This window comes from Glandiceps talaboti, chromosome 18, assembly GCF_964340395.1.
Source record: "Glandiceps talaboti chromosome 18, keGlaTala1.1, whole genome shotgun sequence".
NCBI lineage: Eukaryota > Metazoa > Hemichordata > Enteropneusta > Spengelidae > Glandiceps > Glandiceps talaboti.
Genome location: NC_135566.1, coordinates 12010536 through 12034820, shown reverse-complemented (window position 1 = coordinate 12034820; position 24285 = coordinate 12010536). Strand labels below are relative to the sequence as shown.

At 35.3% G+C, this 24285-nt stretch overlaps 1 protein-coding gene across 1 annotated transcript in view; it reads right to left on the bottom strand.

The window, feature by feature from the left end:
• The window catches only part of LOC144449671 (neuronal acetylcholine receptor subunit beta-4-like), a 36863-nt gene extending 14544 nt beyond the window's left edge, over positions 1 to 22319 (bottom strand). Inside the window, exon 1 of the mRNA XM_078140245.1 lies at positions 22214 to 22319. Coding sequence (XP_077996371.1) covers positions 22214 to 22319 — 106 coding nt within the window. The remainder of the gene's footprint in view (positions 1 to 22213) is intronic.
• Between the last annotated feature and the right edge of the window lie 1966 nt (positions 22320 to 24285).

Below are 24285 nucleotides of genomic sequence, written 5' to 3'. Positions count from 1 at the left end.
ATCACTTGCCACACATATGAACACGTGAAGTGGGCTTTTAAAAAAATGTTTGTTTATGTCTGTGAAAAGCCGGCATGTTTAAGTTCTTTCCTCATTTCTGTACTTACTAATTACTTCGTCTCTGAATAACGATTCCCTGGTTATTATATAATCGATTTTTAAAATCTGTTTTCCTTGAACTGAAAAAAGGGACAAGAGATCGGGGTCATTGTTTTTACACAAGGGTAATTAATTTGTAATAAATTCTTGACAAATGAAAGAGAATTTATTTACCTAGCTCATCTGCAAAATTGATAAACTGTTTGTTAACTACTTTTCGAAACAACTAATCAGTCGTCATTCCTTCATCATGTGCGTGGTTCGTATTATTTTCATTCTATTTATATTCAAGGTCTGCAAAAGCCTTCACTTCACGACAAACGTCTGAAATATTTTAAGCATATATTTGTGGTGAGTTTACTAGAAATAAGTCCCTATACGTGCAATATGTAGTGGTTTGAAATGCTGCCAGCAATGATACTCTACAAATTATCACCCCCCTCAATGTCGCACATTATTTCGTCGTAAATCATTTCACACGATGCAAAAACAAGTGCCTTTTAAGGTGACAGTGTCTAGCACATGAAAATATAAATGTATTGTGTGTAGTAAAACTGTCACAGTAAACAATAAAAACTATTTCATATATCAGCACCTGTTCTTTGCCTCTTGATGTCATGTTTTAGTGGGTGACATGAAGCAAATCCTACAGAGAGAAAAAACAGTTGAGAAATATTGCTTTTTAATGTTTTTGATGTGAGAATTATTCAAGTTTAGTGTCATAATTTTTAAACTTGTAAGCATTTTACAATGTGGAAAGTGTCACTCAAGTCACTGGTTCTATTTTGGTCTAACATATAGTTATGACAGCGAGCTCGAGGGTTGCCTCAATTTATTCAATCAGTCATTTCACTATGTGGTGATTTTCCATGATGGGAGATGTCAGTAGGTGTTTGAGTAATGACGGACAATATAACTGAGATCTGTAGGAGTGTCATACATACGCCACTAGGCAAACAATCTCCTTCGTTTGCAATGAAGTACACTTAATTAACAAATCTCGTTGCCCATGGACATCTGAACTCGTCTCATCACACGTAAACAATGATCACTCTTTCAAAAGCCATCACGACATCAATACACAATTGCTAATCAATGCCAAGTGGAGACACTGTTCTATGGTCACATGGTCACGTGGTCTTTTCTTTACAGCACTGTGATGGTAATAGTGTGAGTTTTTAAGTATTCATATGGCTTGGAGCGTACACAACACATTTATGATTACTGCAGAACATCATATCGTAAATTAATCCATTAAAGTTACACCATGTCCAACAGCTGATTAAGTGTCACTTTCCAACAGAAAGGTCGGGGAAAATTCCGGATAATTGTCAGATGGTCTATAAAATGTATTGTTGGATGGATTGGGCCAATGTGTACATACATACATACATACATACATACATACATACATACATACATACATACACACACACATACACACACATACATACATACATACATACATACATACATATAGCCAGACACACAGACACACATACATACATACATACATACATACATACATACATACACACACACACATACATACATACATACATACATACATACATACACACATACATACATACATACATACATACATACATACATACATACATACATACATACATACATAACATAGCTTGTCTGTCACAAACACAAACACGCGTGTACGCATACTGCTATGATTCGAGCCTCTCTTGCCCACGACACACAACAGCTTAGCTATACAGAGAATATAACATGTATTTTTTGACCTTGACCTTGACATAGTAGTTAGTATATTTACCAATTCACCCGAAACCCACTTCATCTATCTGCATTGTACACCATTATCAAAGATCAAGTCGGGTCAATAAGTACTTTAGGAATCAGCTGCCGTGTAATGGTTAAGATAAAAGCATGACTTCATGAATATATAATAAGTCGCGTGAAACTACGATAGCAGAACGTTACAATATCATTCCTTTGGTAATTGTTTCTTTCATGAAGTATTTATATTCTAGAAAGTGTGAGTACATTTGGTATTCTCCTGGAAAGCTACACTTAATCGACTGTTGGACAGGGTGTAACTTTAATGAACTAAATCCATCGCATCATTTCATCCAATGTCTACAGGAAACAAAGTCAAGTCATTATTTCACTTGCCAGTCTAAGAAAACATATCCTATCAAATAGACAGTTTTTACAAGATAATAATCACCTAAATTCTTATTCCATTTGCTACAGGAGTACAGTCTGTAACTTTATGGTTTCCAGGTTCAATTTTTGTTTCATATCCAAAACATACTTACCAATCTCAAAAATAAGTTTAATCTTGATTAGCCACCTGTACACCTCGTAGGAAATGTGTTTATGTGATTTAAAATTATACCACAATTTGATGTGTGGATACGAATAAATTCGAAATCATGTCTCACTCCCAGTTTCCCACCTTTTTTTTCATAATTGACCATTTCCAGCACCCTGTAGCAACTACGACTCGCTTATGAATCAGTTTTAATGTGTATTGTATGTTTGGTGGAAAACGGGTCTGAGTTACAACCTATGCGGCTGTATCGTGGAATAATTCTTGTTGTCATTTGTGACTAGTATGTAAGATGTCCGATCATGTGGAGCACACATGGCTAAACCATGAGTCTGTAATCTATGTATAATTATGTGTAAATGCTGTACTATTCCTAAGTGGGTGTTGTCACATGTATAGTTAGTTCCATCCAAGCAGCTAGACAATATATACATAGTGAATATACTCAGTGTATTTGGCGTGCTCTTTTTCCCACTAGAGACCCACCTATAGCTATTGACCTGTAAGCTAACCTGAGAGTCTCTCAGTTCACACCATTGCTGTGAAAACGGTTTAAACTTACTTAAAATTATTCAAATGGATTAAAGTTAACCAAGTTTACTCTAATCCGTTTAATGTGCAATGACTTTTTGACTTATGATATAATGACTTATTATATGGGCAGGTGTTTCTTAATAAAGATGCCGTTTATTCATTTAGCAGTGACGCGAACATTGAAATGTTTGTTTAAAAAATATTTTTCTTGTATGGCCTTAATGTATATTACAGGAGTAATTACACGTCGAGTCTATTGCACAGCTTTCATCAATAACTTTCGCCAACTTTCGCAATAAGAAGTGAACACATAAATGACATATACACCATATAATAATGATTAACTTGAAATTGAAAAATACCTTAGTTTGGTCTAGCCATTTTAAGTATGATATGAATGTAATGACGGGTAGCCATGACTTAACTAAATGTCACTCTATTCTAACGTCTGTGTCAAGTTTTTGTAACGTCTTATTAGATTCAAATAACTACGGCCAGGGTTAGCTTATTATTACATTCTCTTGGCCATCTGGTAGTGTATCAACAGTTAGTCTTAAAAGTTACTAAATATGATGTCGAATCTATCGTTATAAACTGGGAACTAATGCTACACAAATGGTGAAATAGTTAGTAAGGTAAGCTAGTCATTGACTTTAGGTTGATTTTGATTATTGTTTATATATATATATATATATATATATATATATATATATATATATATATATATATATATATATATATATATATATATATATATATTATATATATAAACTCTGCATGTGTAATGCGTCTATACTGTAGTAAACAGTGCTCAATACATATGTATGTAGAGCAGTATATATATATATATATATATATATATATATATATATATATATATATATATATATATATATATATATATATATATATATATATATAGTGTGTATATATAGTGTATGGAGCTGGTTATGGAACCATAGACCCTCCGTTGGTGGAGGGTCTATGATTGAACCATGTTATGTTCGATATATACTATGTGTACATAATTTGAATAATCCTAAATACAATATAAGTTTTTATAACATGACTAGGAGAGAGTCAGAAAAGCTAGAAAAATGTATCAATTTCGTTAAAAAAGCAAACACAGTATACACGTCTCTTTCGTGCAATTAAACACTGGTTCACAAGTGAAAGTGATACAGTATCTGACTGAGGCCCTTCGAGTAAAGTCAGTGCACATAATACAAAAAGAACTTTACTGCATCGAAATAGTGTGATATAAAGATGGTTAAAGAAACGCAAACCGCGAGTGGGGTGCATTTAGTACCAAATTTATTACGTCACTACCATTTGACGTCAAATCTGAATCCATGATTAAAATTGACTAGTTTGTAGACAAGATTCGCCATGTTTTAGTTTTTGCAATACAATAAGTATACTTCAGTATGAAACTAAAGTAGCCCCTAAAGACCATAAAAATTACAGACTCTACCTATTTGACATATCCATTATCGTGTACTCTATAAACATAATTAATGAAAACAGGATAGTCTCAACAAAACTCAACTCAAAGGGTCTCCAAACGTTCTGACTAACTTTTTTCATGTTAAAAGAAAATTGTTTTGTCAGCAAATCAAGTTTTAAAGTACTGAATAAAATATCTTGACTAGTATTAGTAGTAAGGAAATATGTCGACGGTGTCGATAAAATAACCACTTTTGCATACATTATATACAACACTACAATTCAAGAAGACAATCAGAGCTATCCTCTGAATATGTTTCAATATGCAAATCACATAAATCTCACAGGGTCAAACCATGCCGTGAACTTTTAGAGTATTATTGAATGAAGCGAAGCGAACAAATTATTAATATTTTACGGGTCTCTCAAAGGTCTTGGGACTCGTACATAGTAAGTAATTAAATTAAAGTAATCGTCTGTTTCCACTAACTCACCGATAAATCTTAGACGCTACGAAATCATTCCGGATAATATTACTCTAGTAAATTGTCAATTCTGTGGCTTTTTTCTCGATGGAAATGGTTAGAAATTTAAATTGAGTGATAGAATGTTTAGGTTTGACTGAAACAAGTGTGTGCACATATTTCAAGAAGCTATTATATCAAGACCTAGAGTTAATTTGACTTTTTTTTTTCAAGACAGGTATATTCTCTTTGTCGTTTCTCATTTCGAACGCTGAGACTGAATACTCATGAATGATTATAATTTTAATAGTCATGACGATAACACGTTTTAATTCGTGAAAGAGATTACTGTGCAAGTGAGGATATGAAACTGTCAAACTTTACAACCAATTACGTCATCATGACGTCATAATTTAAAAAGGGTTCCTACAATAACAAAGCATAAAGTCGTTTGAACGTTACAATAAAACTAAACTCTACGAGTATATGACGTTCACCTTTATTCAATATTCTACATGTATATGGCGACAGTCACTTTATACGCGACGATGTATTTAGCCTAGAAATGAAGACTTCAAATCGTATATACACAGCTAAAATTAATACCTAGGTATTTCATGCCAGTGCACTCAGGGGGTACTCTCAGACAAAGATGAACATCCATAGAAAAATATTTTTCTCGCATTCGACACTTGATGATCGTTATACTGCGTTTTCTCGTGGTTGGTGTTTATATTGTCATTCTGTTCACCGTTATTTATATAGTTACTTTATCCTAATAGTTGAAACTAATCTTTTCTAGTTGAGAAATTTGATAGTTGCTTGTACCGTTCTACGTGTATGCAGCCAGCAATACTGTATTTATCAAATACTCCGTATGTCGCTGTCTGTATGTCACACTCTGTTAAGTTTACATCGATCGAAGACACATTTTTCCCGTCTTTCACTGGACAGCTGTCGTGATGACGCCCGGTGTCAGAATCACGCTGTCACGGGTCAACACTTGTATAGGTGGCCTGATTTATTTCTACGTCTGGGACTTGCTACGATAACTAGATGCCTTGATACGTGCTGTAATTACTAGTTAACCTAGAGTCTTGCTGGATGTCAAATTGATATAAACTCACTTTTAACGACAGATGCTGCTCAATCAGGGCACTGATCCCCTTGCCTACACCAATTTGCTATTAGTGTAATAAGGTAAATACTTTAACTGTAGATGGAGGTGAACTCTGGTGATCGTTAGCTTTATGGCAAATAATCACAGTTTAGTATGTAGTGTTATTTTACAATCTCCACGTGATGGATAAATGGGAAACTTGACTCGTCTTCAAAGCAGCTACCAATACGATTGTATATCTCAAATCTACTCAGTTAAATCGATATTTACTTGTACTGCGCAGTTACGATTAAGATCAAGTTTCAAAATGCATGGCAATTGACCTTTTAATTGTAAGCATTATGTACCTTTCATGTCCGGCTTTCATCTGATGTGAACGCTGGGCGAGAAGTACTCTCATTTTTACTAACTGCCAAAAGGTTTCCCATTCTATAGTTCGCTTCATATTGATTTCATATGTTAACCGAGCGAAAGATCCAGACTATACAGAATGTAAAATAAAACAATTGTATTTCTCTACTTTTTAAATGGATGCTGTCGTGAGATTTTTTCAGCATTATACATTTTCAGACAATGTAAATCACATACTAGACACATGGGCAAGTCTAAAAATAGACCACCTAGGCTAAGCTTAAATAATCCGATCTCATAAAGACAAGGTTGGGGTGACAGGTGTCTGACGTAAGCACATTGTAATCATATTTGGTGTAGTCTCCACATGTCGTCTGAATTTTCAAAAAAAAAAGTCTAACAATTTATCTGTAAATATAGCTAGGAAAACAAAACAGTTCAGCAATGTACACATAACTGTTAAAATACTAGACCAACAGCTGTTACGCTGTCAAAATTCTCACTGTATTTCAGGATGAGTAGGTTTCAATTTACAATTGTTTATCGGGAATTTTTGTAATAATCTTCGATGAAAACTAAACTATGATTTATACAAATTTGGTTTTAAAGATGCTCATGATTTGGACAATCGTTGGAAGATTTTTATCAAATTGAAATCTATCTCAGAGGTGTGATTATTAAAGATATTTGATAAATTTGTTTAAATCACTGCCATTTTAACGAAATGCACAATTATGATAAAATCCTCATACAGGTCGATCATTATACAAACATTGACGAGAAGTGTTGTCAAACCAGTGACTAATAATATCAAATTCGGTTTATAATTTTCCTTAGTTAGGCGCCATGTTGAAGTTGTGAAATGTTAGTATGTTGTGTTGCGCTAAACTGGCAGATCCATATAGGTCTGCCATAGTCAGCTTGTACTTTAGGCTACATCAAACAACGTACAGAAGTTCGTCCCGGCGATAAATACATTTTGTTTGTCGCGAAAAGCTAAGTACATATTTATGTCCACTGCTGCTATGGTTACAAACACTACATCGTGTTTAGAACGAAGCCTTAAAATATGTCACAACTTGGTAACTTTGTGTATGTAGTTCACTACGATTAATTAAAAGGCGGGAAAAACATACGAAACTACATGCCACTATCAAGTTGTGTACATAGGGTATGCGTAACTCGTGTTAAGCTCCAAATCACATCAAATAAAACGGTTCTCTTATTCACCGAGCTGAATAATTAAAAGCCTGACAAATTTCCTGTTTACCTAGCAATATCGATATATTGATTTTCGTGGTTCACTAGTGTTTTCTTTGCCATTTCCGAGACAAGTGTAATGTTTACACACCGTTTTCAAATCCCGTTTGTTGAGACTAAATTCCATTACAATTATTGTGTTCCTAGCTGGTTGATAAATTACTTTACTTCGGTATGATGTTATCATAATTGTCTCGTTTGTATTCTATGAGAGGAAAATAAATTTCATTATGGACGTTTTAAAATAAAGCTCAAAATCTATTCAATTCAATTTATCCAACTAAATATCCATCCCATAAACATTTCACTATATGTGAAAGAAAAATTAACTAATTAACTCTCTCTATCTCTGTCTGTCTGTCTGTCTGTCTGTCTGTCTGTCTGTCTGTCTGTCTGACTGTCTCTCTCAGCAGAATTCTATTTCGTGAATGTACAACTTTGACATTATATTCACAAGTACATTATATGCAGGAAGACGACTCACCTTTGAGTTACTCATATTAGCAATTACTAACGATAATTACGTGTATGCTGTTCAAAATCAATTAAGTCGCTTTATTTATTGGTATAATAGCACTTAATCTATTTGTCACACATGCTAACAGGAAGTGTCGTTGACTTCCAGTGGCATCAGTATAGTTTTAGCCTTTGGCTATGGGGGAAGTTTGGGTAAATTTCAGAGAAAGATTACAGACGAAGCATCTGTTACGGTAACGTTGATTTTTGTGGCACAAGATTAATCTTAAAGGAGTGATAGATAATTAGAATTAAAGTCAATTACATGCATAGGATAGTATCTATCGATTAGATTCCAAATAACCGGATTTCCGTTCAATTTTGAGGGAGGGGGAATTGATGATACAGGAAGAGAGTGTTAAACTAGTTAAGTACACTTTTGCTGCGCCATCCCACCCACACATATTTCCATCTCCACGTAACCAAGCATCACAGAAACATTCTGATGTACCGTTCAAATGTTGGTCGAATTCAAGCCACTTGTTTGATAAACAAACGGTGCTAAACTTAGCATGTCCACTCACTGACAGATCTTTGTTTAATAGTTGGAATACATTATTGAACAATACATGGTCAAATCGTTCAATTACATTTCTTTCTCCTCAATTTGCACTTCGTCAAATAGGCAAAGACAGAAACAAGAGTAAATACATCATCGTTGCTCTTCAGCTTTGATGGGCTATTAAGGAAATCTTTCATGGCTGACCCCGAGCTCAGTTTTGCATAATAAATTCAACCATGCCATTTTTATAGGGGCATAGTGATAATTCAGATCTGAACATTTTCTCTGCGTTGTATTTGTTGTATTTGAAAATTACTTTTGTTATTCTACTTATCGACACATTCAATCCTCACTCGTAACCATGACATCCATAGCGTCAACAAACTTGAATATTCGATGAGACATGTTTTATAAGTACACATTGTCATGATTGTCTTTGACATTATGGGCGTATCACGAAAGCAATGGTGTAGGGTCATGAAACACTTGTATTAATGGTTTTTATTTTCTTACACTTTTTTTGCTATGATAAAAATGTACTACCATTTCAAAAACCTAGGATAACAATTATTGCAATATTTTCACCAGTAAAGAGTAAGTTTTGGAAGAGATAACCAAAACTTTGAAGATTGTGATGTAAAATTATTAAGTGAGAAAAAAACAACCCACACAGATTAGAGCATTAGACAAGTTTTGAGTTCACATTGTCATTGTCATTGTCATTGTCATTATGATCATATCACACAAACGATGCCATAGAGTCATTGCATACAAATCGATATCAATACTACACTACATGAACTTTATGTAACTGTGCAAAGTTGGAATATGTAACCGTCAGTAGAGTTCTCTCTAACTTAAAAATTGTGGCCATCCAAGAACACGTGTGCTGACAACGAACTTGTTCATGCGAAAAGATGTTTTTACGCAATATTTCAGTGGGAGGGGACTTTTTTCGATGGGTAACGGGAGGGGAGCAAATCTAAGAATTGTGTTGGGAAGTACTTGTTTTGATAGTGTGGGAGGTGAAAACATGGAATTGTGGGAGGCAAGGCACATATTGTGTACATCAAAATTAATTGTTGGTATAGTAGATACCACAGAGTTTGCTATAGTGGATACCAAACGTTTTCCTGGTGGAGAGTGGGTAAATCATTCTCAATATTGGGTGGACAGAGGGCTGGCAGGCAAGTTGAAACCCAGTGGGAGAGAGGGAAGGAGGGCAGCTATCCTTCACCACCGGTGGGACGGCACATAAGAACTGATTTGGGGTGATTCTGTTTAAAACATAGTTTTTGGTCTGAAACAACATATAATTAATGAAAACCACAAATCTGCCCGTTGATTATGTCTGAAGAACAGAAAAAAAACCCATACGACTATCAAGAATAAAATGGGTCAGTAAAATATTTTGAGAGTATGAAAACAAAGAAGTTACGAATTAAATGCATTAAAGTGTACCTGTCAGCTTTATTGTTGGATGAAAGTACTAGATGATGAGTGATACTCGGAAATGTACTTTTTACGTCTGTGTCTCTATCGCCTATTGTGTGTTTGCACACACAGTGTTGTATTTGTTGGCCCTAAACGACCTGACCATAAATGACATTTATTGTATAGACATCTCATGGACATCTGTTCGTAACAATAACGATGATAGTTTCTCCCTTTTCTATTCGAATCAAATCATTAATAAATGTCAAAAAGAACTAAAGAGCTTGGTAACACATGCACAAGTCATTGGAACAAATGTATTCAAATTTGACCTTGATTATAATAGTTTAACATCACTCAGTCTGCAATTGATATGTTTTCTGAAAATATCGCCAAACAGTTGAATTTACGTAAATTACCTAAAACGTTATTCATTTGTTATATTTAAGTTGATTTGCTCTAGGTTTGGTATGTTTTGCCAAACGTATCGTCAAAGAGTTGAATTTATGTAATTCACATTATTGCCATTATTTTCTCTAATCTTATTTATATTGCTGTTTGGTGGTTATATAAAAATATAACCAAATATGCAAATTACCTCATTGTTATTTATCCTTTATAAAATTTTAACTTCACTCATTCTTCGTCTGGTGTGTTTTCTAAAGAGTATCGCCAAATATTTAGGTTTATGTAAATTACTTCATTGATATTCATTCTTTGTGATGTTCTAACTCGGTGTTCGTCTGGTATGTTTTCTAAAAAGTATCGCCAAACATTACGGTTTATGTAAATTACTTCATTGATAGTCATTCTCTGTGATGTTCTAACCGCATTCAGTGTTCGTCTGGTAAGTTTTCTAAACATTACGGTTTATGTAAATTACTTCATTGATATTCATTCTTTGTGATGTTCTAACCGTATTCAGTGTTCGTCTGGTATGTTTTCTAAACATTACGGTTTATGTAAATTACTTCATTGATATTCATTCTTTGTGATGTTCTAACCTCATTCAGTGTTCGTCTGGTATGTTTTCTAAAACGTACCGGCATTATGTACATCACCTAATTGATATTCACTGACAGAAGTAACAAAGATCTTGATACTAGACTTCAATGATAACCTAAACTATTACCTAATTACATTTTGCATATGAAACAATTATTTAAACGAAGGCCGATGTGCAAGCTGATAAATACACTTGGTGAATTCACAAATAATAGTACAAGGGATGCCTACTTCATACTTAATACTTATCAAATAAAACAACAAATTGAAAGCCACAAACTACTAGATTAGACGCGTCGTTAAAGAATTATTGTGGACGAAGTATTATACTTCTTTGCAGAAAAGACACTACAGAATTCAGAAGAGACATACGGGGCAGAAAGAACTTGGAAAATGCATTACTTTAATGATCAGATCGGGTTCATTTAAGGCAGATCCCTTGCGACTTAACAACATCTAACAGCTCTACAGAACATTGATTTCCATAGCTTTTTTTAACCACTAACACTTTTAAATTGCTTAATTGCATATTAAACGGGAATGAGGCATATTCTTAATCATACGTTCAGCTCAAGGCAGGAGACAGCTGCAATAATATAGTGTGGTAGAGATGATTGTTAAAATGCCACATATCTCTATTAGATTGAGGTCACACCGAGAACATGTACATTGTGCATATGGTGTGTGGTCGTTCGCTGTCTATATAGTAACTGTTTCGTATTTCAGAAGAAAGCAGTCCAGGCGTCATAACAACTGAACGTCTACATTTAACTCATCACTGTAGTATTGGAATATACGTTATCACGTCACTGGTCACGTGATGAGCACAGGTATTGGTCTGACAAAGTAGTAAAGTACAAACACGAACAAAAGTGTTGAACAGATAGAGATAAGTCTAACATGATCAAAGATCGATGTATATTTACATTGTGCATACACTATAGCTTGCCAACACAACCAGATACGGTTGATTTCACTTTAGATGATGAATATGACTAATGGTGAGGTATAGGGAAAGCCGATTTATTCCTACAGTTCCCAGGAGTGCAATATCAATTTCTGAACAGAGGAAATGATAATCAAAACAGACTAAATCTAATAAATATTCAAAAACGAAATCAGACAAGTGCAATATACTCAGACTGCTTCCCTATGCAAATTGGCATACATTCATTATATATTTTTAACCCTGGCACGTTTTGTTATTGGCATTGCGAAGATTAGATGGCATATAAACGACCTGACTTAATTAGTCTCGGGGCTAAATTATCATAAATAACCATACAAGTGAAATCTACTCATGGAGAAATTGACATGAACAAGGAAACGCTCTTGATTATCTCGTAGAGGGAAATGAACTGATTGTATCGTTCGAGAAAAGTACAGAACCATGGTAGTCGTCAATTTTATAGATAACATGCAAAGTACAGAGGCAGGATAGTCGTCAATTCTATAGATTGCAAAGTACATAGTCATGGCAGTCGTTAGGTCTATAGACAACAGCTAAATCTGAGTCCATCAATGGTTTGATGCACTTTTAGCTTGATTATTCAATGGCAATAATATTGGAAGAAATGTGTTTTGGTTTAATAGTATATGCATTGGAATGAATTTCTTAATCAAGTTGTGTTCATTGGGGCGGAAACATTTCTACCATGGTTAAATAAGTGATCTCCAATTAGTAGCCAGGCGTAACGTTTTTGATGTATGTATAGAAAAATGAATATAATATATATAACTAAACAAATTAAATTATTAAAGTAATTTCGACATAATTCATTTTTCGTCATCGCTTTATATTCTTAGTGTATCTCTCAGAGATAAATATTGATTGAATTAATAATAGTAATTGCTCACATACTCTCCCATTCCTGATAAGAATTCTAACCGTGACAAGCACACGGAAATAGTAGAGCGTTTAAATTATCAAGATTTATGTAAGTTTGACTTGAAGCCGGGGAAACTCCTAAACATTTGGTCAAGCGGAACGTGAACATGACAAGTTACTATGTCAATTGCATGATATCGGATCCACTTGTTCGGAGGATGATGAATTGGTCCGTCACAGTGCAGAATACGAGCTGGCGGTAAATTACTGCTTGTCATAGTAGTCGATTTCATTACCCGATACCATGGACTATAGCTCAAGCGAAAACCTAAGCAAATATCTACCAACATGAATTTTACCTCTCTAATCGAATATTTCACATGATAACTCTTTAACCCCAATTACCAAAGGTAACCATGTAATTCGCATGAATGAATCTGTCTTTATTTTCTTTCTTTTTGCCCCCGAAATATACATGATCGAAATGAAATGAACATATACCGCCTTGATGATTAATAACTCAGTGTTCAGGAAACTTGCTCACAAATTTTATCTAGCTGGTAATTATTTCAAGTGTTTAAGCTAATATCCCGACACCATAGCTGTGGACATAATTCACAAAACTACGTGCAGTCCACACACACACACATGTGTCAATGAGTCACTGTCGGTGACCTCGATACACAGGCTTAAAAACTGGTTAGCGGAAAGCAGGATTACCTTAAGCAAGACATATTCTGACCTGTGTAATGGTGGAATCGGTACGGATAGAATATTTTCAGATAAAAGCATGGTAAAACATAATCCTACCTAATACACAAACATAGATGAAGGCCCGAGGTTAAACAGATGTTTTTATGTAAATAGATCTCGTCAACAGAATATTTTGTTCCTGTCAAATCGCCATTGATTAATAAGATAAATTTCAGTGCAATGCCCTGAGCACTCAATCGATGCAAAGTATTTAAATCTCGACCGTGATCACAGAATGCTGGCAATGTCTTCATTATGACCATGAAGGCAAACTGAGGCCTATTTATACACTGTGTGTTAATATAATTATAACAACATACAATATTTTCTTGTGATACTCGATTGTGTTCATATTTGGTTAAATTATTTTATATTAGTTATTGTTAAATGTAAAATGCTTCCTTAACTTACTTGTTAATGGATATAGAAACTCTAATCCGAGTAACGGAAGTGATGAAACGCAATGATGTTGGTCACGTGATAATAGCCCACACAAAGAAGAAATGTTACAACATTTTTCCATTTAATTCTTTTTTTTTTTGATATTCACCAAATCAATTTTTCTTTGCAAAGATACAGTTATTTCTTTGGAATGGCGATGTTTGATGGTTTCTATATATCTGTATTTGTCGATTAATTCGTCGTTAAAATGAGGATATTCGAACACGGTGTCATGTGTATTGTAATGTTCTATGGTAGTGTATTGAAAGTACAGCACTTGTGCAAATGTTGAAGAAGATAAACGAATCCTGTACATGCGTACATGATAAATGATTGGAAACTATTCACCGGGGACCCCGTTTGGTGGTAATTACACGACAGTTATAACCATTTCAATTCAGCAAAAATACATCCACTGAAACGCAACTGGATACGAATTGAAAGAAATCATTTCAATTAATCTATCGGCCTTCAACAAAGCGTAATGGCAAAGATCGTGTTTCTTGCAAGCAGCTGACAGCATAATTACTAATTTAACCATGACTGTGAAATCTGGGTAATGACGTATTCAACACTCCATGTTTCTTGGCTTGATCGCTTTTATAATGTAGGGAATCAGTGATCTTAAAAGTTTAACAAATCCTGGGCGAGTTTCTCTTCTTGTTTAGGTAGTCTTCAGAATTTCATAGATTTTAAACCATATCGATTGTACAATTGTTGTTGGATGTACTACAGGTAGTAAGTTGCGACGTGTGGTCAGTTTCAATCTAATTTGACGATTAGATACATACCTTTTGGAAAAATGCTATTATGTCTGTGGTCTATGATTGACAGTACAAATATGTCAGATTTTGAACAGAAAATGGGAAAACACAGATGTTAACATTATTTCAATTAAAAGCCCTTTGTATGAAATGTATAGAACATATTTGGTATATCAATTGATTTGTTATCACGATTACAGTTTGTATGGTGTATATCATCCCTCCGACGTCTAGATTTTACAAATCAGTTTTTGTATATATAGTCATATGTTTCAGTTTATATACGGTCACGTGTTTCAATCTAAATATGGTCACATGTTGCAGTCTATATATGGTCACGTGTTTCGGGCTATATATGGTCACGTGTTTCAGTCTATATATAGTCACGTGATGTTGTAGTCTATATATGGCCACGTGTTTCAGTTTATATATTATCTCATGTTTCGGTCTATATATGGTCACATGTATTAGTCTATATATTGTCACGTGTTTCAGTCTATGTATGGTCACGTGTTTTGGTCTTTATGTGGTCACGTGTTTCAGTCTATACATGGTCACGTGTTTTGGTCTATGTATGGTCACGTGTTCCAGTTTATATATGATTACATGTTTTAGTCTATATATGGTCATATGTTAGAGTGGTCCGTGGTATTATGATGAATTAAATTCATATTTATAAATGTATATTAATTATATTCATATATACATGTAAATAAAACTAAGTGCAGATATTATCAAAATTAATGAAATTAATACATGTGTAATATTCATACCAACTTCAACTTAAAGAGGCTATTATTTCAAGTAATACTGATTAATTATCATTTTAATTAATTTAAATTGACCTTCTCGCAGTGTCACATAATCAATTCGTTCTCATTGTTACATAATTGTTATTTTTTGAATTTTGAATTGGATTTTCAACACGTAAGTAATGAATTTAATTTTTTAAACCATACCTTCATTTAACTACACAATATTTACTAATGAAAAATATTAATGTATATTGTATGTATATGTGTATTAATGTAAATATTTCACATTTACAAACTAATACCATCGATCAGGGAAAAAATGCTTTTCTTCAACATTTTGAAAAAGAAATTTTCATGTATGCTTAATATTCGAAGTTTGTATTCACTAACGAAATAAATCTTCTGTATAAATTCATGCTCTTGTTTTACAGTTTTTGAATATTATTATAAAAATCTCTTCAGGCATATCATTGATTTATATGAAGTAATCTAACGACCACCAGAAGCTATAAACAGTAGCTAAGATCAAAGGTTAATATCTTGTGATATCATATCATCATCTTGGAGGGATATTATCTTCTTGTCTATCATTGTAACCACGTCATTTGACTTTACAATGACGGTATCTGCTTTTAACAGATATACCCAGGATCTGATAGGAATCCAGTAAATAATGGTCAGGGATAACTCCCCTGGTACGGTCTGGTTTCAACGTGTCAATATTTAACTTCTGAATAAATGTTAAAACAGTAAACAAAGCTTTAAGAATGCGTGTATACTAGTTTATTGTGGAATCGCAACGAAAGGAATTTTGCTGCAACAAATAAATCGGCTGCAACTGATGTGTATGTCTGTGTGTTATGATATGTGTGTAATATTGAGATATCGTATATTATATGTGTATGTGTGTATGTATGTATGTATGTATGTATGTATGTATGTATGTATGTATGTATGTATGTATGTATGTATATGTGTGTGTGTCTATGTGTGTGTGTGTGTATGTGTGTGTGTGTGTGTGTGTGTGTGTGTGTGTGTGTGTGTGTGTGTGTGTGTGTGTGAAACTGGTTTCAAACTGCGCTTTTACGACAAATATATTGGCATGATTTGACTTTACTGGCGCCAACTTTGAATCCGAGACTATAAAGAACAAGTTTTTACTACAGTGTCTTTATTCTGGAAAACGAAATTTCCTGCTTGCAAACCTCTTTTGGTAAATTTATACATGTATGATAAATTCTCACCAAGTTTAGAAAGTGGCTATTATATGCTGTAAACTACATTTTACTTGCAACATTTCTTTTAACAAAACTTTCTTTATTACTTCATGACTACACTCTGGTCATCTAATACTACTAACGAAATCCTCTCTCTCCCTCCCTCCCCCCCCCTCTCTCTCTCTCTCTCTCTCTCTCTCTCTCTCTCTCTCTCTCTCTCTCTCTCTCTCTCTCTCTCTCTCTCTCTCTCTCTCTCTCTCTCTCTCTCTCTCTCTCTCTCTCTCTCAATTACAAGTGAAAGGGATTCTGTCGATCTACAAACTTAACTGCCAAACTCTTCGGCTACTGTGTTCGCTTCAACTACTCAGTTTCGATGTAAAACTATTTCTCAACGGTTGTCAGACAATTGGAACTAGTGGTTAATCCACATTTGAAGTGCTGTGAGTCGAAGTACGTGCATATAGCATGTACTGAAGTAAATTGCCCCAAAGCGTGTGACTTACGCAGCCTCAAGTGGCGTATTTCGACATCAACCCGTGACATATCTAGCAACATTTGAATGAGTTTGAAGCGGATCTATCGATGACAACAGGGAACTTTTAATTAATTGCCTAAAGCATATATATGATTGGAGGTTTTTGTCCTTCACATTATATTGATACTGCAATACAACTAGAATTTAATTTAGTTGGATTAATTTGAACAGTCGACAACAGCATAGAGGTAGAAAGTGAAAGGGTGGGGACAATTACACTAGTTAGAAACTAAACTGTTGCTATGGCGAAACAGTACTTTTACAATCACTGTATATAGTTTACGTAAATCAATATATTACAAATTTCAGAGTTAATTTAGCAACCAATTAAGAGTTGTTCAGAAAAATGATGTTAAGTATTAAGTAATAATCATCATCCCATTCAAACCACCACCACAACGACCACCGCAATCACCACTAGCACAACGACCATCGCACTCAGAACCACCACAACGACCACCGCAATCACCACTAGCACAACGACGATTGCACTCAGAACCACCAGAAAGACTATCGAAATCATCATCATCATCATCATGGCTTTATTCAGATGATGAGAACAACTTGTTTAAGTACCTAAGTCCTGGACCTAAGTAACCACCACCACCACTACCACCAACGCTGACGTCATCGTCGTCACCACCACCACCACCACCACCACCACCATCATCATCATCATCAACAACAACAACAACAACAACAACAACAACAATAATAATAATAACAGTAACAATACACTGACAATAATAACAACACAACCACCATCACCACTACCACCACAACCATCACCACCATTAACACCACCACTACCAGCAACAACACCACTAGAAACATAACCACTGTCTATATCGCCGTTATCATAGTCATATTAAAGAGTAGTCTGGAGACGAGGATAGTTTTTGGAGATTTCCCTAATGATGCATTGTAAATGATAACCAATCATACTTTCCTACAATACAATATTCAATTCACAAGAACACATCAATTTGACTTTCTGATTCAGGCAGGAAATCCATATCCTTTGTCAAGGTTTTTCGAACATTGACATTTATACCGACAGTGAAAATGGAGCTATCACGCGATGAATCAAGAGTATGTTTTACACTACATGACACGTACTAACTGAGTGTCCTTCATATAAACGACATGTATATATATCATAACATCTATACGTATCCGTACTTCATCACCAGCGGCATGTTCCGCTGGATCTCGAAGTCAGTTTTGTCTACTCACCGATACTGCCCTTTTCATGCTACCGTTCACTGGCACTGTTTGATACAACCACGCAGAAAGAATTTGCACATTCTACACTAACAAGAGCAAGATCGCAATGTCTTGCTACATTTGTATAAATGAAATAAACGTACTGTAACTAGACACAGACACATGGGCCCCAATGTTTTGATGTCTGAAGTCTGGATATATAGCTAGTAGCTGGTAAGTTCGTTTGATTTAGGCAAAATGTTGCAAGAAACTATATTCACACAATTTTGCTATCTTAAAGTGTAGCTTGTGCATTTTCTTACTAGTTATCAAACAGAGCCAGTGAACGCTAACATGAAATGGGCGATATCAAGGGTATAACATTAATAGGAAGAGGCATAGTTTCCTATGACGACACGAGAGTGACACTGGTCCATAGAGAACATATATGGCGACATCGGCTCTGATATCATAAGAAGCATCACAGTTATTCAGAACATGGGCAGCTGTGAGTATCTGCAAAGCTAGACAATTCACACTGGTACATAGTTACTACAGGTCATGACCTAGAAATCGCTTCAACTTGATATTTTCTCAAGGTGTCATCTTCAAGGAAAAAGTGATAGCCTTACATCGGTAGATAAATATGTTACTTTTAAATGGCCTAGGCTATTACAGAATATCGGTTTGGTTTGTCGCTTGAATATCAGTCTGAAGTACCATATTGACATTAAGTGTCGACATCCAATAAAATGCTTGACTTGATTGAAAGTACTTGTAGCTACGACAATTGATTTAGTCGGTGTTACCCCTACATGTCAAATCAAGCCTTCTTAATTACAGTCCTTCAGTACTGTAAACTCATTCTAGAATTACGAACACACTATTCTGATGGGGATGGTGAAGCTTTGCAAACTATACAACTTATCTTTCTATAGATCAAAACCAAGTACATGTACATATGTCAGACATACATACATACATACATACATACATACATACATACATACATACATACATACATACGTCTATTGAAAAGTTATGGCAAGCCACGAAACAACGACTCAGTTTAATCACAGGTGTGCCCATTGAGTTCACGCACATGTACATCATTTGGAATTATAGATGAAAACAAAGCACTAACTACTGCATTATACAAGCAAGGTGGTTTATTTACACACACAAACCACAAAAGCAGGACCTTTTTCCTTTCATTTCCTTAAGCACAAGCTTCGGACTGAAAAACATTCTGAAATCATAAATTTTATTTAAAATATTTTAATATATTTAAATATTCCCCAGCAAAATAGTTTGTTCCTAATTCTAAAACGAGTTCATCTTTGTGACCAATACTTGTTTCAGCCTGTCTTTATACTATTACTAGTACACATAATGAACTTTACACGTTACATGGCAGGACTCTGCTGTTACAGGGTAAAATCTATAGATGTCTCCCAGAAGGTGCATGCATTGCTTTTAATATAAAGTGAATTTGTGAATAATTGTTAATAAGATTACAAACTGAACCGATGATTCTTCTGTCAGTTATAAACCCAGTTTCACCTTTGACCTTAATTTTAAGAGTTACAGAATACAAAGTCTTTCCAATTATTGATATTTTGAGGCATTTCGTGTTAATAAGGACTTGGATGTCCACTAAATTAAAGGGTATATTGTTCGTGTTCTTTGTTACTCTTACTTGATTTGAAACCTGCTCTCTCGTCAACTATGATAAGCAGAAATTTAACGGATCAATATCTTGGCCCGCCAAGTATTACGTCGAAATTAATCAAGGAAACTGCCATTTTGACAGTATTAGATTATTTCAAGTGAAATCACACATATTCATTTAACACTTGATTGGGCTCCAGTACGTTAGTTATGACATGTCATTATACTGTAAAGCCCTTTATCACTACAATGTCGTGACCAGGGGGGTTAGTGTCACTCAAATCAACCCCGGGGTGTCACTGAAATCTACGATGTCTTCACCCCCGGGGAACATTGTTAGGTACTGAACAAAGAACTTATCTTTCTTCATTTTTGTTTGCTCAATTCATCAGATGACGCACTCCTGCGTATTCCGGTTCGAACTAAGGTTACTCTTGTTTAATGGTTTCTTCCAAGTAAATTTCTACAGTTACGGGTATATAAATACATATAGCTGTTAACATTGCATTATACTAACGTTTGACCAATGAAATGTATCAACCAAACCATCCACCTATTAATGAATGAGTGAGTGAAAGATTGATTTGATGAATGAATGGACGGACGGATGGATGGATAGATGACTGAATGAATAAATGAATGAATGAATGAATGAATAAATGAATGAACGAACGAACGAACGAAGCAATCAATCAAATCAATCAATCAACAAATCAATCAATCAATCAATCAATCAATCAATCAATCAATCAATCAATCAATCAATCAATCAATCAATCAAACAATATAACAACAAAAGGACGTCAAATGTACACAGAAATCCGCACGTCCGTCCTTCCATCCATCCATCCATCCATCCATCCGTCCGTCCATCCATCCACCCATCCATCCATCCATCTATCTATCTATCTATCCATCCATCTATATATATAGTTTACTCGGTATATGATTTGTACACTGTTTTGATTCTGTGTTCTATATCGTAACACCTGTTCCAACACATGTGTTCGGCTGGTAATTGTGATACGGTACATCCGTTGTCAATGTGAACTCCCAATGTTATCAGAATAATTTAATACGTCAAATTGTAGGATTCAGAGCATGCGGAAGGTTATTTTTTACTCGTCTGTTTTCGCTCCATTTTTGCAGTCATCGTGATGTAGACAATCTATGTCAGCGAGGCAACGTACAACTAAGCCTGTATACATACGTGCTGCTCATACTAAAACCATGACGAAGTAGACTCTTTAATGATTTGTCACCTCTTTTTACTGGTGAAAATTAACCACAAACCTCACAGACACTGCTGTACTTTCCAATACGTCTGCATGTAAGGTCAACCTTTTAAACAATAAATTAGTGTTTTGAAACAGTCCATGCGCTGTCGAGTCCAATTTCGAATTTATTCCGCGCCTGGCATAGTTTTTACAACTAAGTCATATGTATAACACACAAGCAGATCTAGTGTCGAGTTTTGATCATTAAATGACGACCATCATATTTGTTTTAGAATGTATACAACTAATGTGAGTGTCCCAAAACAACTGTTTTAGAGATAAATTTCAATAACCGAAAGTTGATATTTTTTTCATATGTCTTTCACATGCAAACTGACATCAGACCCTATATGATACCTAATCATGGAATTAATAATAAATCAAGGCTATTAATCTTATATAGATCTACTCATTTTAAAGTGTTTGCTAATTGATGATTTTAGGTTAGGTTAATTAATGTACAATTTAGAAGAGTGCCTATCCACAGAAATGTCTTGTTTTTGTCCTGGTTAATGTTTGTGTACATGGTTTTCGCGTCTGATGACGACAAAATGAAGTAGAGAGTGAACTCGAAGACTGTCTATACTGGATGGATAGCTCGTTAAAACGAGTTCAATTGCTTTGGTTTTTTACTCATTAAAACCCTGAAGTGATTAAACATAGCATAGGGTATCCATCGGCGTAAATCCACCGTGTCTTGTCGCGGCAACGGGTTTTCAATCGCCAGACGTCTTTGCGGCAACGGTTTCTCCGTCGACAGCTAGACATCTTTGCGGTAACGGCTTTCCTATCGCCATACGTCTTTGCGGCAACGGCTTCTCCGTCGCCATCTAGACGTCTTTGCGGCAACGGCGTTGTACAGTATATTATTTTATGTAAAACTGGGAAGAAATATTGTAGCTGGAGAGAATGGATATGTGAACCTATCTGTTGTACATGTTATACTTAAAATGACACATACATCTTGTTATGTGTGATCTGGTTAATATCACACAGTGAAAACATCACAGATTTACAATGAGTATTTGGACGAACGGTAAGAAACATTAAACCTGAACATAAACATAGACGGGTGGGCAGTTATATGTTATTGACCATACTTCATAATCGTATGGTAGATTTATACTGGTCAAATGTAGTTATTTCACGTACTAGTGTAGCTGCAATAACTGGAGCGTTATTTTGTGCATTTGAGCTTCCATCGTTCGGGTTTTGCACTCAAGAATAACGCTACAATTATTTCAGCTGGTGGTACGAGTCTTCCATAACATCTATTCGTTGTAATCTTTTTTTTTTCTAAAAATGTTTAAAATTTCACTTCCGTGTTCTTTAAGTTGTGAGTGCACGTTATTCGATTAAAATATCACCAGTTTAGTTACTTACCGAAAATAGTGAACACCAAAATGACAAAAACACAGAGAATAAATCGACCTGTTCGGCAGCTGAACCCATCCATCGTTGCGCCTGTCGCAGCTTACGTTTTCACGTTGTTTATCCAGAGCAAAGTCAATTAAGTGTTCGTCAGCAGTGAATCCAACACAACACAACGCAATGTGTGGACTTCGAATAATGCGGTCCAATCCACAACAAATGCCTCCCTTCGCAATGCAAATACGTGCAGGGAACCTGGCCAACAAAAAAAAATGCCTTTTCCCAGATCAACAGTGGTTCCTGAAGACAGAAAAAACAGGAAAATACTGTTGTAGGAGACGCTGTCGTTAATTCCGTTATTGTGCGACTATCAGAATGAATATGTACAACATCTCTGCTTCAACCATTCACTCTATATAGCAGGCAAACTTTCCGCCTTGATGCACTCGATGTATGTATCGCTTACACTGACCCGTATCACTGAAAGCCGTAACCACTCCGACTACAGCTCGGGGCAATTTGACGAAGGCAGTGTGATCAGAATACTTATCTGTTCCAACTCTGTCGATATCAATGATGCACGTATGTGTGTATACCAATTCCCCGGACGCCTACCTCTAATTATTAACTTCGCACGAACAGATACGCATCATTATCAACGCAGACCAGTGTACGGTACCTCACGTCCGTCGATCGCACTGTCTCATTTTGATTCAAACATCCCTTCAGATTAAAAAAATGGTTTCGCCTGTAAGTAAGGGAGCGCTCTGACGTGAATGTTAGAGAGGGGAATATATGTCGTAACTTTACATTTATTCTTGGCTCTTGGCGACCAATAATTTAGTGTACATCTTTTCTTGAATTAGTAAAAACAACAAGCTTATAGAATATAGAGAATAAATTATTTAAAAAATTCTGTAAGACTGATCTTATATTAAACTTCAGTAGTCGTCGGATGCGTATGTCAGAATGTAGTGTTTTTCGTTGTTTATTAAACAAACATGATCACATCATGGTCACTATGTTAGCTCTTACAAGTCCCAAGTTATGTACATTACGCTAGAATTCATTGGGTGAAACCTTTGTAAATCACGTCAATCTCTACTCAGAAACAGAGTTGTGTTTGAGCGTCCCTAGTTACTAGCTAGGTTTTCGTAGCGTGGGACCCCGAGGCGTCCTGCTCATGAGTTACTAGCTAGGTTTTCGTAGCATGGGACCCCAAGGCATCCCTAGTTACTGGTTTGGTTTTTGTAGCGTGTGACCCTGAATCGTCCCTAGTTACTGAGGTTTTTATAGCATGGACCCCGAGGTTCTAGTTACTGGGCAGGCTTAGTTTTCGTTGCATGAGTGAATCAGACAACTGCTGTACTTTATCCGGCAGATGACTGAAAAGTACAGTCAAAGAGACTAGACATATTAGCTTAC